General features: G+C 40.4%; 1 protein-coding gene and 2 pseudogenes across 2 annotated transcripts; all 3 read right to left on the bottom strand.

Annotated features, from left to right (window-relative positions):
- Positions 1-4,605: 4,605 nt before the first annotated feature.
- LOC149110621 (uncharacterized) lies at positions 4,606-6,362 on the bottom strand (annotated as a pseudogene). Its single transcript, XR_016208117.1, has 3 exons — positions 6,092-6,362; positions 5,240-5,591; positions 4,606-4,972 (listed from the first exon to the last, which is right to left on the bottom strand). The product of XR_016208117.1 is annotated as an uncharacterized LOC149110621 (transcript).
- Positions 6,363-9,144: 2,782 nt separating this feature from the next.
- On the bottom strand, positions 9,145-9,960 carry LOC149110622 (uncharacterized). Its single transcript, XM_089292310.1, has one exon. The coding sequence runs from the start codon at positions 9,958-9,960 to the stop codon at positions 9,145-9,147; it is 816 nt and encodes a 271-aa protein (XP_089148436.1).
- A 1,333-nt stretch (positions 9,961-11,293) lies between these two features.
- On the bottom strand, positions 11,294-12,919 carry LOC149110623 (uncharacterized; annotated as a pseudogene).
- Between the last annotated feature and the right edge of the window lie 2,983 nt (positions 12,920-15,902).

The raw sequence follows: 15,902 nt of genomic DNA on the forward strand, positions 1-15,902 counted from the left end.
GAGACCAGGGAATGTCCCTTTCTCCCGGCTTCCGCGTTGGAGACACCGTTGCAGAAAAAGAGCCCTTCGAACCCACAAGGAACCTATTGTCCTGCCCAACCATGGAAGCTGGAAAAGTGGTTCCATGACAACTGTGAAGAGTGCAGCCTGTTCCAATGGCATGCCTGCAATCTGGGTACAGGGTGCAAACGGGCACACGTATGCAAAGCCTGCCGAGGGCACCATGCCCTGGCAGATTGCACACAATCTGCCTGAACCCTGGTCCCCATTCTTTGTAGCCAAGTGGAGTGCAGCACTCGTCAACCATCCAGACAACGCCTTCGTCGAGGCGCTCCTTCACGACATCACGCACAAGGTAGAATTTGGCTACAGTGGACCAACAATATTTCAATCCTACCCCAATCACCCCTCTGTGCTGGACGCCAGCAAACACATCAAAGAATTAAACCGGGAACTCGACCTCAATCGCATGGCTGGTCCATTCCTTTCTCCTCCAACTCGCAACTTTGTCGGATCGCCGATGGGCGCGGTACCCAAAAAGTGCTCAAATCCTCTGAAATACCGGGTCATCCACGACCTCTCGTGGCCACGGGGCCATTCTGTTAACGATTTTATCCCAGCGGAACGTTTCCATTGCCAATATGACACTCTCGATCAGGCGATCTCTCTCCTGAAGCAAGCTGGCCACAGAGCCATGATGGCTAAAGTGGATTTATCAGATGCCTACCGGCATATCTTGGTCCGCCCAGAGTACTGGGAGTTGCTTGGCTCCACCTGGCCAATCTACGTCAATGGTGAACTGACAACCGGCTATTTTGTCAACCTATTCCTCCTGTTCGGCGCATGCAAAAGCTAGCCATCACCACTGAACTGCGCAGTGACATGAAGCAATTCATTTCCCTCAGCTCTCATGACGATTACGTAAAGTGGTCTGCCATGGTCACCAGGCATTTTTTTTCCTGCTCAGGTGTGGCGAGTTTACCGTCTTACACCCAAAAGATTTCCATCCCGATCGGCACCTTACTCTTCTGATGTTCAATTTCGTACCTCGCCCGATGGTACCAAGTTTATCGCCCTCAGGCTTAAAACTTCCAAGATGGATCAGTTTTGGAGATCGCACACTTTCTTCTCCGGACACAGCAAAAGTGACATCTGCCCTGTCTGCTGCCTTCAAACGTTAATACGCCATTATAACCCAAACTCACATGACTACAATACCACCCCTCTGTTAGCACTACAAGACGGCTCTCCCCTAACCCGCCCATGTCTCTTATTCTCTTCTTCACGTCTTCGCCTGCTAGGAATCAACCCCACCCTCTTCGGTGGACACAGCTTCCGAATTTGGGGCGCCACTTCTGCTGCCAATGCTGGCATTCCAGACCATCTCATCAAAACCATTGGGCACTGGTCCTCGGACTGTTATCAATGTTACATTCATACTCCACTGAACTCTGTCATTTCGACTTCAGAAACTCTGGCTAAACCGCCAAATGTTCCCTATGTGTATGCAAGTTCTACTTACTTGCCTTAATTAACTTTATTATTAGTTTGGGCTAACCTTCTCTTTGGGCAGTATATAGGTTGTCCTATTAAACTGTCTTTCGTAGCCCAACTCGCGTGGTTTGTTTGCGTTTGCATGTGTAATATGAATACTGTTACATTAAGAAGAATGAACACACTTATTTGTCTTGTGCCGTTTTCACTAATAATGCACTCCACATAAGCTGGATCACGTTACTAGTGAAAACGGCACAAGACAAATAAGTGCGTTTATTAATTCTTATGTTTCTGCTTATGCTTAGTATGTTTAATACATGTATGTCCCAGCTGTTTTCACTGGTGCTTATGCGTATGCTTGAGCTTGGGCTAATGCTCTAGTGAAAACCAGCCTTAATTGTTTTCAATCAGTTCACACACAAAAAAAGAAAATGGGGACAGCTTTAGGTAGAACTATTACTAGTTTATAGTTGTTTCATTTATCATGATACCTGATTTAAGTGCTACTAACCTTTTTTCTTTACAGTTCCCTATTGCAATGGGGTAAATTGACAATGCACTCTCAGAACTCTTGTTGTCAAAATTAATGGGTGCCAGTCCTACAGCCACTTGATCTTACCTATTTTGATTGAATACAAAAATGCATATATAAATAAGCAGCTTTTATGAAACATATTTCCAAACATATATAGCTATACTTTTGAAATAATTATTACTAGATAATTATTTTATACATTAAAGATGACTTCCAGTCTATACTGTGCAGACTAATGAGTCCCGTACAAAAGAATAATGCCTATTTCCCAAATGAATACAGTCAATATTTTTGCATCTTTAAATATAATATTATTATTATTCCATATTGAACAAAACTTAGCAGACCTACATGTATGCTTAAAGCCACCTTAAAGGACAATTAAAACAACGGACACCTCCAAGGGGGCATCCATCAAGTTTTATGTTGAACTCTTTGTCTTCTGTGTCACATGAATGAAGACGCTGCTCCCTTATTGCCCACACAAGAACAGAACTAAGGTCAACATCACAAGCATCAAAATCTGCCTCACCAACTTTTGCAATTTTCAAAGTTTTTGATACCGCAGTGAGCACTATTTTCTTTACGGCTTTGATTTTGTTCTTTGATAGCAGTACAGGTGTGTCCTCAGATCTCTTAAGGAAAATTTAAAAAAAGTCAATGCATGTATATCTGTTTGGGACCCTCTTCCTTAAACCCTTGCTGACATTATTTTAATAATTTCCCACCCCCACCCCTACATGCACCTCAAGATGAGAATGACAATCACAATCACAAGATAATTTAGGGTTACTTAGATTTAAATACTTATTCATCCATCACTATGGTTCTATTTATCATTATTATCACTTAAGCTTAACTAGAAGTTGTTTCAGTGAGCTTAAAGACGTACAGTACCGTGCAAAAAGAATGCAAATGAATTTCCTCGAAATTCGGCTATTGTTCCCGCAAAATATCGTAGAAATTTCGAGCGAAGAATCGTGATTTATCGGGCGATATTTCGAAGAAAATTCGTTGAGCGACACGAAAATTCGCTAATCTAAGAACGGTATTTCGATGAGATTTCACCAGAAATGAAACGAAAATTCGCGTAGCTAAACAAAAAATCACAATCCCGAAACGATATTTCGTTGTGTCGGTAAGCGTATGGTATTTATGAATGAATGGAACTGACAACTGTACACACAGCCCTTCGATGACCTTCAAAACAATTAAGCTTAAGCAATTAAGCTGAGTGTCAACACAACCCGAATGAAACTATTCAAAAGAATTCACAAGATATTTCAAAAACCTACAAGCTTAACGTTTATTCGATCAATAGTTTGTGTATGAAGAGATACAACAGTGTGATGCCCTTACCAGTTCGACTGTCAATAACATTCTATCTAAGCTTACATTCTCCTCTGTCGTGAAGTCCTTCGACTTTCCTTTGCCGTTCATCATTCACAAACAACTCAACATGTCGAGTCTCCTGTTGAGGCGTGGTGTTAACCTCCACTGCCGTAAAATGAATGCCTAGCGTGCGCTGGTAACGTCAAGAAATGCGCCCTCGAATTCCCTCATGGACTGACGCCATTTTGGATTTCATTCCATTGTTTGCCCTCCATATAAGGAAGGTAGGTCCCAGTCTTCAGTGAGTTGTGTGTGTGTTTGTAACAGGCAAACGAGACGTACATGTATTGGGATGAAACAAAAACTTAACTTTTCCAGTTCAGACGTCTTTAAGTGTACACTAGTTCATGTCTACGAGCTATTTAATTTAAAAGGGGGTTTTATGTAGGTGATGAAAGGCAAGTTATTGGTTATAATCATTCAAAGTAGTCACTTTGTGAGTCACTGCGCGAGTGAAAGTGCACAAAAGAAACCGCTTTTTGAAGTTTCTGTTTGCATGAAGATAAATTGTCTACATTCTTCGGCTTTTTCTTTGCCGAGTAAAGTTTTATCAAAAAATGGTTTAATTGTGATACAAACTAAACACAGGGTTGAGACGGCATTACCGCATTGTATTGACGGCTAGTTGGGAGAAAATATATCCTGGCGGGGCCCAACAGGAGAATATATTTTCTACCAACTAGCCGTCAATATAATGCGGTAATTACATTATAATGACGAAACATGGATTTTAATCTTGTCTATTTATTGCCAAATACAAATACAAATACAAGAATAGAACAGCAAAAGTGAAAAAAAAAGATTCCCAAACCTAGATCTATAGAAACATTGTGCCTATTGTTGAGAGGTAAAAAAAAATGCCTAAGTTTGTCTATTTTTATTTCTGGTGTTTTGGCATCTCTTGCCGATGCTAACTTTGCAAGTTTCCCACATCCTGTTCAGCTCCTCAGAATTTTGGCACTGGTATCCGAATGTCTGCACAACTTCCGCTGGAAAAAAAGAGAAACTATGAATAAGTTTTGTGAAAATTCTCCATCCTTAACCATCCTTGTTCCTTTATGGTTTATTATTATCTCTTTGGTGTCTTTTTATCTTCAATTTACTTAATTTTCAGGTTTCTTTCAGTGAAATGGAAATTTTGTACCCGGCCAAAATAACTCAAAACACCGTGACTGAGCTCCTTTAAGTATATTTAGGTCATGATAAGACAAACGTAATGCTATGTTTTTTTTTCTTTTAAAATACGGTATATTCAAGTTCATAACAGTATGTTTTAGCAGCCTAAACATACTTTGTTTTGTTGTCAGAGACCGGCGTTTTCAATATGTCAACTAAGCTTATCCTTTATCGCAGCTATAATCTTCTGGTCAAGAGCATCAAAGTCTTTTGTGCCGTGGACGGTAGAGCGCATTAAGATGTCCTTTGAAAACAGCTTATCCACCAAGCGCAAAACCAGTTGTGACGGCTTTACTGCAGCTTTGGCAAAATCATATTCCGCTCTTTCTAGTCGGACATCACGACACCCACCGACAGGAACTGTGCCCATTTCTAAAAGGAAAGACACTGACAGTGACCACTGTAATGACACGTACACGTTGTCGATAAGAGTACAGACAGCGCTAAGCCACATTCGATTTGTTTAATTTTTCAGTGGAAAAGCTATACTCCTACATATTCTGCAATGATTCCATTGTTGAAAAAAAAACGAAGAATTCATGCCACAGACGATAAGTAAAAATGACGTCTGTCTCTTTTAGGAAAAAAATCAGATCGAAAACTGTGCATGCTAATCTAAAAGCGTGTGTTTTGTCATACCTGGCATTTCTCTGTCCATCGGGTAAACATCTTCCAGAAATCTGTCCACTTCCGGAAATAATGGAGTCACTGGAAGGACTGATGCAACGCCATGGTCTGATAGAGGAGGTCTGGAATAAGCTGATGCCATAAAAGGGTATTCCACTGAAGACTGCCTGTTACTAACATCTGGGGTGGACACCTGCTGTGGCTTGAAGGGCTGCTGTGGCTGCTGCGGAAGGCTCTGTGAACTCAAGGACTGTAGCAGTTGGTCCAACTTTGCCTCTTGCCTGGCGAAAGAACACTCCAGCCATTCCAGAATGGTTCTAATCGGCCGCATTTCTGATGCTGACTCAAGATTTCGTTGGCGTTCCTAAAGCAATAATAAAACTTATGTTAGTGACCACATGTGTGAACATTTCCCCTAATTATGATATTGTTTGCAGTTACTGACATTGATATTGGAAAATAATTTAGTCTAGATTCATTTTTTTTTTCAATTCAGTCAGTGATTAATTAGGTGAAGATATTCGTACACAAAAGTTAAACTGACTCAAACCTGTCGTTTAGCCAAAAGAAAAACTGCTTTTTGATACGAAAATGTCTTAAATCCAGATTACAATCACATATATAGCAATTCAATTGCAAGTTTTTAGTTTCTGAAGAAACTGTTGTGTCTCATCGGCGGGCGAAACACTTAGTTATGCAGAAACATTTAGTTGTTTCAAAAATTAGAGTTGATCTAGGTAAATTAACCGTGGCATCGAGTTTGTGAAACTGATGTTACATGCATTAGCCCTTCATCAGAACAAAGCACAGGTCTCCCAGTAAAACAGTGTCTGCACACAAGAAGTACAAACAATGATTACTTACACTACTGATCGCACTGTTTGATGTGTTGATGGCCTTTGTTGTCATTTCTCTGACACCAGATTGTTTTGCCTCGGTCTCAGAATTACTGTCTTCTGGAATTCGCGGGTAACTGTTTGGCTGTCGTGTCGGCTCAGGCGGGTGAACTGCAACTAAAGCTGATGACAGTGGAAGATCGTCGTCGGAGTCAGAACTCTCACCCATGGAATCTTCAATGAGGGAAACCCTGTTGGGTGACTCAGCAGCAAGGATCTGAAACATCAAGTAAAACAATCAGTGTATGACTCATGATAGTCGCAACTCTATTTCAGTAGTAACTTATTATAGCTTCCCAAACGGCAACGGTTCACATGCAGATCTCAGAATAATTCGTTAGTTATAGTGCAGAAAGCGATCGGTCATATATTTAACACAATAAACAAAGTAGCTTGCAATTACTTGATATGCTATCAATAAATAGCATGTGGCACAAAATTTTATGGGGTTTTAATGTTCGTGATTTTAGTGGTTTTTTCCTCCACCGGCAAAAAAGTTCCCGCATTAAAAAGTCCCTGCAAAAATTTACTTCGCTGGCGGAATTATGCATACAAAAAACGTCTCTTCCGTTCAATGACAAAATGATGAAATTAGAAACAAAACGTTCAGAAATAAAACGATGAAATTGCCTTTGGTACACACCGATGTAGCCGCCAAAAAGCGTATAGAAAATGATCGTCTGAAGGTATATCAGTTACAGTAATTGTGATAAACTAAAACCCTCCAGGGAAAACCAGTCTTTTACGAAGGCCAAAAATTAGATCCCACAAAATACAAAAATCACCGATCCGTAAATTTAAACTCCCGCCAAAGTTTCGTGCCACACGGTATAGTTAACGCTATGCAACGACACAGCTAGCAGTGGATCTTACCTTAGACAATTTCACGAATGAAGAAAACTCGCTCAGCATGAATGGAATTAAAGAAATTTAGCGAAAAAAACATGGCAGTTGTTAAATACATACTTTTCCTTTTGGTTTCTCTTTTGGTTTCTCCTTTGGTTTCTCCTTTCCTGGCTCCTTTCCCTTTTTAACTCTTTTTGCTTTCTCGGGGGATTCCGTTGTGTCAGACAGCTGAGAAAAGGGCAAATAAGCAGCGTTAAATACAGTCACAGGCATCATCAGTCATCAGTTTGTAGTAAGAGTAAATAAAATTATTAACAATGAAAGGAAAAAAGGAACAGTGAAAATGAGAAAAATACAACTTACCAGTTTTCTTTTGGCTTTAGCTCGACACTGGGGAAGAGCTTGCTGGACAGGAGTAGGGGCTGGCTCCTCAACTAATGGGTAGCAAGTCAAGACTGCTGAATATTCCTTTTTCGACTTCCCCCAGATAACACGGACCTGCTGACCCTCCTTAATCGGCGACGGTTCTACTATTGCAGTCCGAAAAATGTCAGAATAACAACCTTGACTCCAGGTTACTCGAGCGATTTGCTTGTTCATGGTTTTTGAAGTTACAGTTGAGTTCGTTCTGATAGCGTAGCAAGTGATAACTGAATTTTTTTAGGTTGACCTTTTTATAGCAGTTTGAAAGGCCATTTGGATCACAAACCCTGTATTGTGATTGGCTTCTGTAGTTGTTATTATCATGTTTACCGTCTTGTTGTCATTTAGATTTATAAGCAACAATGGAGTTTACAAACAGATTTACTAATTACGAAGACAATCAGAAACAATACGTTTGACCTTCCCTTCGCGTGTCAACAAGATTATAGTGTATACGCACAGCTTCTGAAAAAGTGGTTTCAGATGTTTGCGAGGAAGATATAAAGTAAAGCGAATCTGTTTAACAGATGTAGCACTAACTGCTAAAAAAAAATTGAAGTACGTCTCTGAGAGGCGAGGAGAGAAAGCTTGCCGAAAAAGTCACACCCTATTGTTGAATCGGTTCTATTGAATTTGAATTGAATTAAGATGTCCTTTGAAAAGCGCGCCAACGGGTTGTTTTTCATAATGTTTTGCGACTTCTTAAAAATAAAGTCACACTTTATTGTTGAGTCAGTTCTATTGAATGAGAGAGAAGCTCTTATTAAATGTGCAAACAAGTTGCTTTAATTTTTTTTTGTTGCGTTGTGTTTTTTATTTTAATCTGGAGTAGATGCGGGGAGGTGTGTTTTCAATCGGTCCACATTTTAATAGTTCATTGTTTACTGAGTCGGTTTCATTGAAGGAAAGGCACTGCGGCACGTTAATCCGTGTCAACCAGTGCTGTTTTGCTTAGCTTCAGTGAATTAAACTCTTATTGAAAGCATCCCGCGGACTCAGTGTCTTTATAAAATAAATTATCTTTAGTCTGTTCCATTGAACTAAACAGTATCTTTAGTTTAGTGAAACAGATTTAAAGATAATTTTAATATGTCAATGCGTTGTTTTGTTTTGTGTTTTTTTTTCTTTCGTCGATTTCGTTATCGTTTATAATGCGCTGTTTTGCTTCAGTAATATTTGGGCGCTCGGGATGTTAAACTTGCTTGTTGACATCACGATGATCCATTTGCCAACTCTAGATCTGTTTTGCACATTTATATTGCAAGGAAACATTGCTTTCAAATACTAATGTGAAGCGGGATGAAGCCAAATTTGATCCGAACTCTTAGCGAATAATTTAGCAATTTACCACGTAACAGCAAGCACCATCAGTACTCGCTTATAAAAAAAAATTAAAGAAAGCCAAAATACTCAGAGCTAGTCCCAGAAAGAACTCTTACGCTACAAAGGTAGGTAAAAGAGGATAAAAGATAACTGTTTCTGTTTTATTGGTCATTGACTTTCCTCAGATTGTTGGCTCCTAAAGGAGCCGTTTTTTTAAAGTTCATCGAGAACTTTTAGTACTTGGTTGCTGCTCCATGTAATTCAACCACAGCTGGAATGGCTTTGTACAAGACATGGTCAATATATCTCGCACATTTCGTTGCATCCACCTTCTTCCTCCAAAACTTCTTAATGCCGTCGATCAGTTCCTGTTTTGAGCGGGGCTTGACCTTTGTTTCCAGGTAGTATTTCAGCTCGTGCCAGAGGTTCTCAATTGGGTTTAGGTCTGGGCTCTCCGGGGGGGGTTGGCCACCAGTTGATCCCATTCTCCTCAAAGAACATTTTGGCTGCTCGTGAAGTGTGCTTAGGGTCATTGTCCTGCATGAAGCGGTGATCTGGGAGCTGCGCGTTAATGAAAGGCACCAGATGGCTTTTAAGGATATCGCAGTAAAGGTCAGCGGCCATGATTCCTTCGAAGATGCAAATTTTCGTCCCACCTTGTCTGCTTATTCCAGCCCAAACGTGTAATTTCAGCGGGTGCTTCGGTTTAGGCTTTCTTCTTGCAGGTTCGCCGACTTTCCTGTAACATGTACGGCGAAATTGTTCAAGGGAGACTGAGCATTCATCAGTAAAAATGACGTTGTCAAAAGTATCGCCGGTCTCTAAAACTTTCTGGGTGAACTCTAAGCGTTTGACTTTGTTCGCATCTCTAATCAGCTGACAGTATCTCGTTCGTTGAAGAGTCCAGCCCTGCTGTTTTCGGGATCTCCGCACTGTTGATGGATGGACCACGACTCCACGTCTGGCTAACTTCTTTTGGATCGTGTGGCTGGTTGTTTTATCATCCTTCCACATCTGATCTTCTATAAATGCTCTGGCTTCAGCATTTAACTTTCTGGGTCTTCCAGTACTCGTTCCTTTCTTCGTGGATCCCGTGAGTTTCAGTTTCTTGATTATACGCGTGACCGTTGCGAAACTGACTTTCAAATCTTCTCCTTTTAACACCTTAAACATCTCCACTGGATGAAGATTTTGTCGATAAAGAGACTCAATTCGAGTACGCGTGTAGTTTGATACGGTGGGCATGATTGCTCAGGAGTAACTGACGATCGATCTTTGAATGTATGGATATAAACAATGGTTGCCATGTTTACGCGACCATTTGCATCACACTGTGAGCATGGAGATGAAGTCTCAGGAGAGTTAATGAACTGGGTAAGTTTGAATTTTTAAATACAGAGGGATGTTTACATCTGTTTTCAAACATTGTTCATAGAGCGAATTTTCGTGCGACTTTTCGCCGCGCTGCGAACTCTTTCTCTCGAAAGTTCGTTACTCTCAATGATATTTCGCGTGAATATTCGCGCGGTCTTGCGAAGAAGAGCCCGAATTATCGTTTTGATTAAAACAATAGACCTTTCGAAAATTCGTCGAACTTCGTACGAAAAATCGTTTCACTCGAAATTTCTTTAAATTTCATCGAAAAGCACTGAAAAGTCGCGAAAAGTAGCGAATTTCGTTTGCATTCTTTTTGCACAGTACTGTACCCCACTCTTTCCCAGTCGAGTTAAGTTCAGCAATGTCTGCCATGCTGAGTCAGGCAACTGTGTTTGTAACTTGAAATACACCCAGTCTGGAACACGCATGCTTTCAAATATATGCGCTTGTGTATCTGGAGAGAGGAGCTGAGACAAGCCCTTCTTGGTACCATTTGATTCCATTACCAAGTCTATGACTTCTGAGATGGTATCCCGTACCTTTCCTCTCTCCTCACTTGTGCCACACAAAAAGGTGTTCCCCAGGACAGAAGCGATTGACTCATGGTAGTTTTCAGAAATGTCCTCCAGGGCAGCGTGAACCTTCCTGCATTTTTTAAGCACCAGCCGTTCTTGTTCGTGGATCCCAAATCTGGACAGATCTTTGTATCCTCGATTGAACTACACGAGGAACTCAGGCATGATTTTGACGGTGTCGAGGAGAAACACAGAGAAGACAAATCGGAAAAGGATGAATCGTTCAAACTTGTTTCCATGAACGACTTGAATTCTGCAATCCGAGCTTGAAGATCCTTTATCTGTATTTCAAGAGAGTCTATCTTCGCCGTTCTTTCAGCGAGCAAGGAGCTGAGCTCCTCTGAACTTTGGTGGATTTTCCCACCAAAAGAAATGTCTTCCGCGCGATCGGGGTCCAAATCATTGTCCAAATCCAATGCGACAGAGTCTAGCAGACCATGGATTGGCAGAAAACATGGCAAATTGATAAGACTGTGTGGTGGAATACCTTTGTGACGAATAAGGCCAGCAATTAAGCTGAACGTGGAAGCGACGAAGATGGTATTTGGCATTCTGTTGAACTCAACAACAACAAATGCCAATTTGGCTGGTTGGAAGTAGCAAGGAATGACAGGTGTACACGACTTCTAACAATGGAAACTTTTGAACCACGTGCATAATCTTTGACCCCTTTGTGATTTCGCTCTTACGAGTATGTCGTTAAGGGACTTCCTTCTTTCAAAAGATATGAGTGGTGGCTCTTTGAAAATTTGCCGCAGAGAAGGCTGGTTTTGTATCAAGTGCCATTTTTGCATTAAGACATGTTTGAGATTAGGCACTGACGGTTGACATTGTGTTACAAAAGGCAAGATATCTTTTCGGCTTTCGTATTTTTGTTGTAGTGCTGATACCCTTTCTGTGAATTTGATATCTGATAGGAGTGTCTCGATCAGATTTTTTGGGTAACCTCTAGCAAAGAGAGGTGATTCGAATTTAATAATGTTCTCTTCAAATCTTGTTCTTGAAGAGTTAGTGCGTAAGAGTCTAAGAGCTTCTCCCTTCACGAATCCTTTTTTGACACCCGGCAGGTGAGTAGAGGAAAAATGAGTGTATTGAAAGGTTTCAGTTGGCTTGAAGTGTGTTTTTATATTCAGGATGGATTGACCTCTGAATCGTTCACCTTTGCACACAACTGTATCCAGAAATGTAGTTTCAGTGTTGAAATTTCAGCTGTAAATTTGATTGTAGGGTGATGTGAGTTTGCTTGTTTGATGAACTCGTCTATATCACATTTGCTGACATCCCATAAAGAAAAAATATAGGCAATATATCATTTCCAAATTGTAGGTTTTACGACACTATTGCTAAGAATATGTGTCTCAATATCAGCCATAAAAATATTTGCAAAAGCAACGGCCATTTTAGTACCCATGGTGGTACCATGGATTTGCAGATAATTCTTACCATTGAATTGGAAGGAATTCTCTTCAAGGATAGGTCTTAGCATTTCTCTGATATATTGTGTGGTGATTGGAGGGTTATTTTTATGAAAGTTTTCACATGCCCTGCATACTGTAGTTATATCCTTCTCTTGTGGTATATTCATATATAGACTAGTCACGTCCATAGATACAAGGAATGCGTTTACTCTCACTTTCGTGTTTTCAATGAAATTGATAAGATGTTTGTGATATGGAAATAGGCTGGAGTAATGTGTGAACAAATGGTGATATTCTTTCCGTAGGCCCATTGCAGCCTGAGATAATTGGTCTTCCTACTAGAGTAGGTTTGTGGATCTTTGTAAGGGTGTAGAATTCCAGAATGCACGGTGGATTTGGTGTTTGAGATAACCACTTTCTAGTCATGTCATCAATGTAGTTGTCACGGTGTAGTTCTGAAATCAAGCATGACACTGTGGTGTGTGTTCTTTTACCATAGGTTTGTCAAGAGGCTTGTAACTATGTAGGTCATTGATTAGTACTTGGCCCTCTTGTATTTTATCATTTTTACCCATGACTACCAGTGTGCTTCCCTTGTCTGCCTTTCTGAAATTAAGATCTTTGTTTTGTTTTAAAACACTTAATACTTTATGTTCTTTACGTGACAAGTTTGGTTTTGGTCTGGTCATTTTTATCTCCACGATTTGTAGTTTAACCTCTTCCAGGTAGGTTTCTAATGTTACTGATGGTTGGATTGGTGGTTCCCAGTTTGATTTGACATAGAATGGATGGATGGATTTGTTTTCCCCCGTGAAAAATGTATTTTAAGCTCATTCGTCTGGCAAAATCGTTGTAATCTTGCAAGAGACGGTGTTGTATTTTATTTTTAGTGACTATGGCAGTTGTATAAATTTCAATCCCGTGGATAGTAATTTAATTTTGTTATCTGTGAAATTCGTTTTGGATAGCTTCTTTATAAACCTGTCATTATTTTTTGTAAGTGAAGAGGTTAATAGTTTTCTGTGTACATTGCACTTTCTGGTTTTTATTTGTGTTTTTGTCATTTTTGTCTGTCTGTGTTAGTAGTGTGAGAACACTCAGTGAACAGACGTGTACTTTTCAACATCTTTATTGTTTACAATTTCTTTTAATGTTGACAGTAGAGTTGACACATTTTCAGAGTCCATTCCTAGCATAGCTGCTAGGTTTTTTACACTGATGTCAGCCTATGGAGGTTTAGGTTTGGATTTGTTCTTTAAGCCTCTCTCAGGAGTGCTTTCTTGTGGAGTTTTTCCTTTTTCCTTTCAAAGCTTATTTTTTTTGTCTGTCGAGGCGGCAGTGGTTAAACTTAGCAAGTGAGAAAAGAAAACCTTGCTCTGCTTTTTGTTTGACCGCCTGAATGTCTTTTTTGAACTGTTTGTCCGGCGGGATATTCGCCTGTGCACTATAACGTAGTGATTTAGGACAGGTCTTATTGTCCAAGTGTTTCTGTAACTTATTTATGGACTCCTCAGTTCTTTTGATTTTTGCCTCCAGTGAGTATAGGCTTTCTGCTTCTACTTTCTTTTCCTGTCACCTCCGTTTGTTTGGTTCTTCACTGCTATCGGTTTTCTGGGAGGTTGGTAACTCGGTATTTCGTCCTCGTCCTTGGGTTCTGAGATGCCCTCAAACTGGTTGTCCGTTGAGCATCCAGGACGGATGTCATCTATAGGTGTGTTTAGCGGGCTCATTTCAGACAATAGGTTGTCCTCCATGTCCATGATCATTTCAGCAAGCAATATGTGTGGTTTTTTAACAAGACCGTGGTTTCGAATCTTCATGATTCTTGTCAGTTGCTATCTTCAACTATTTATTTGGGGAACAGTAGAAATTGTCGGGAAATCTCGTAAATATCTTGTTTCTCAAAAAAATCGCTGGTCAGACACCACAAATTTCCTTCTTGAGGACATACCAATGCTTTTGAGGGTCAAGTGATGGACTTGTTATCCTCGAAAGACTCGAAATGTTGAAATCTGACGGAGAGGCTATCGTCGAGTTGGCTGCCTCCATGTCTTCACTTCGAATAGTTAAGAAATCAAAACCATGATGCTATTGAACTTTGAAAGTCCTGCCAAAATATTTCTTAATAAGTACGAATTTAACTCAGGTAATCATCCGATCACTGCAGATCTGTACTAATCGAAAAGAACAGGAAAAGTGTACAACAGCAGCAATGTAAACAATAGTTAATTTGGCGCGGTACTGGAACCAAATTGATGCATTGCGTTACTCATGCTTGTTTGTCACACGGCAAAAGGCTGCAAATACAACCGTCTCTCAACAAGACTGCCTCTGCTCCTCTGCTGTAACACCCGGCCAACGAACACGAAAATACCCCGTGCGAGGTTAGCATTCGTCGCGTCAAGTTTCAGAGTAAAACAGAGACCTTTCACTGCTCCCAGTGGGAGCGAAGATGGAAGGATGCACACGGCAGGCTTTTTCAACAGTCGGGTTATGATAGTTGCAAGGAGACAAAGCAAATCAGGCAAAAATATGACAGTTAAAAAAAAATGACGTGCCACCAAAGGTTCTTTGAAGTATGGTGTGCTTGTTTGACATTCGGCAAAAATAACTTCAAGATAAAGATAAAAATATAGTCTATGAGAAATCTGGCATTACTCAATGAGGATGTAGGAATCAGCAATTTATTCGTGTTAAAACATGGTACATTTTTTTAAAACTACATTAAATCTCTAAAATATTGGCAAAATGGTTGCCTCGAATGGCTTCGTGTTGCCTCGCGTTCAATAAAGACGTCCCACGCAGATTCACGATGTCTGGTTATTATATTATGTTTCAGTGTAATTAATTTAATGACATCTACAAAACACCTTTCTCTCGCCTGCCGAAGCATCAGCTTACGGCGCCTGCTGAGAATTTTTTTCTCGGGCAAAGCTTGTCATGTTAACAGAAGAGAAACCATTCGGTGGGATACAAGTTATCTTGATCAGGAAATTTCTTCAGCTCTTACCGGATGACTTGGATGAAGGCATGTTTATGTTCCATTCGCCTCTTTTCCAAACTGGAATTTCACATCGCTTTGAGCTGGCAGAAGTCATGCACCAAGTTAACAAGGAATTCCTTTCTGCACTGCAAGAGACAAGGGTCAGTAAATGTTCTGACAAGACAGTGGAATGTTTGTGTTCTCTTTCAAGAGTGATTGGCAGTTTGGAGGAGACCACAAGTCACATATACTTTAAGAAGCTATCAGGAGCAGTGCACAATCGAGAAGCCTTGCAGAAACTTGCAGGACTGCAGTTTGTCTTCGAGGCCAAAAAAAAAAAAACAGTGAAACAGGAGGCATGAATTGGCCTGGTAGTGCTGTCCTGTATTTAAGGCCAGGTTGTCCAGCAATGCTGGTTTGGAATTTGAATGACAAACTGAAAAATGGCAGCAAAGGAGTATTTCTTGAGTGTGTTACTGATGATAAACTCAAAGTATGGTTTCCAGACATTGGCTCAGTTCAAATCGAAAGGCAGTCGTGGTTCAAAAGGAACAGGCAAGGGAACATTGTTGAGAGTATATATCAGTTTCCTCTGGTTTTGTCATATGCTGTTACATGTCATAAGTCCTAAGGTCTTACACTTCTGGCTGCCGTTGTACATTGTGCGAATGAGTTTGTTCCTGGGCTTACATGTGTAGCTTTATCACGGGTGAAAGAGCTAAGCCACTAGCAAGTGTTGAATTTTAAAGGGCAGTCTTTACTTCCTCCAGATCCAGAAGTGCTGAAAGGATATTCCACTGTTCTAGGCGATTTGTTCAAGGATCTACTCCTGCC

The sequence above is a fragment of the Orbicella faveolata genome, unplaced genomic scaffold (genome assembly GCF_042242905.1).
Source record: "Orbicella faveolata isolate gen_17 unplaced genomic scaffold, um_ofav_v1 contig_24, whole genome shotgun sequence".
NCBI classification, from domain to species: domain Eukaryota; kingdom Metazoa; phylum Cnidaria; class Anthozoa; order Scleractinia; family Merulinidae; genus Orbicella; species Orbicella faveolata.

Bases quoted from the DNA above. Each gene is read 5' to 3' on its own strand.
- LOC149110622 (XM_089292310.1), bottom strand. From the start codon at position 9,960: ATGCCCACCGTATCAAACTACACGCGTACTCGAATTGAGTCTCTTTAT.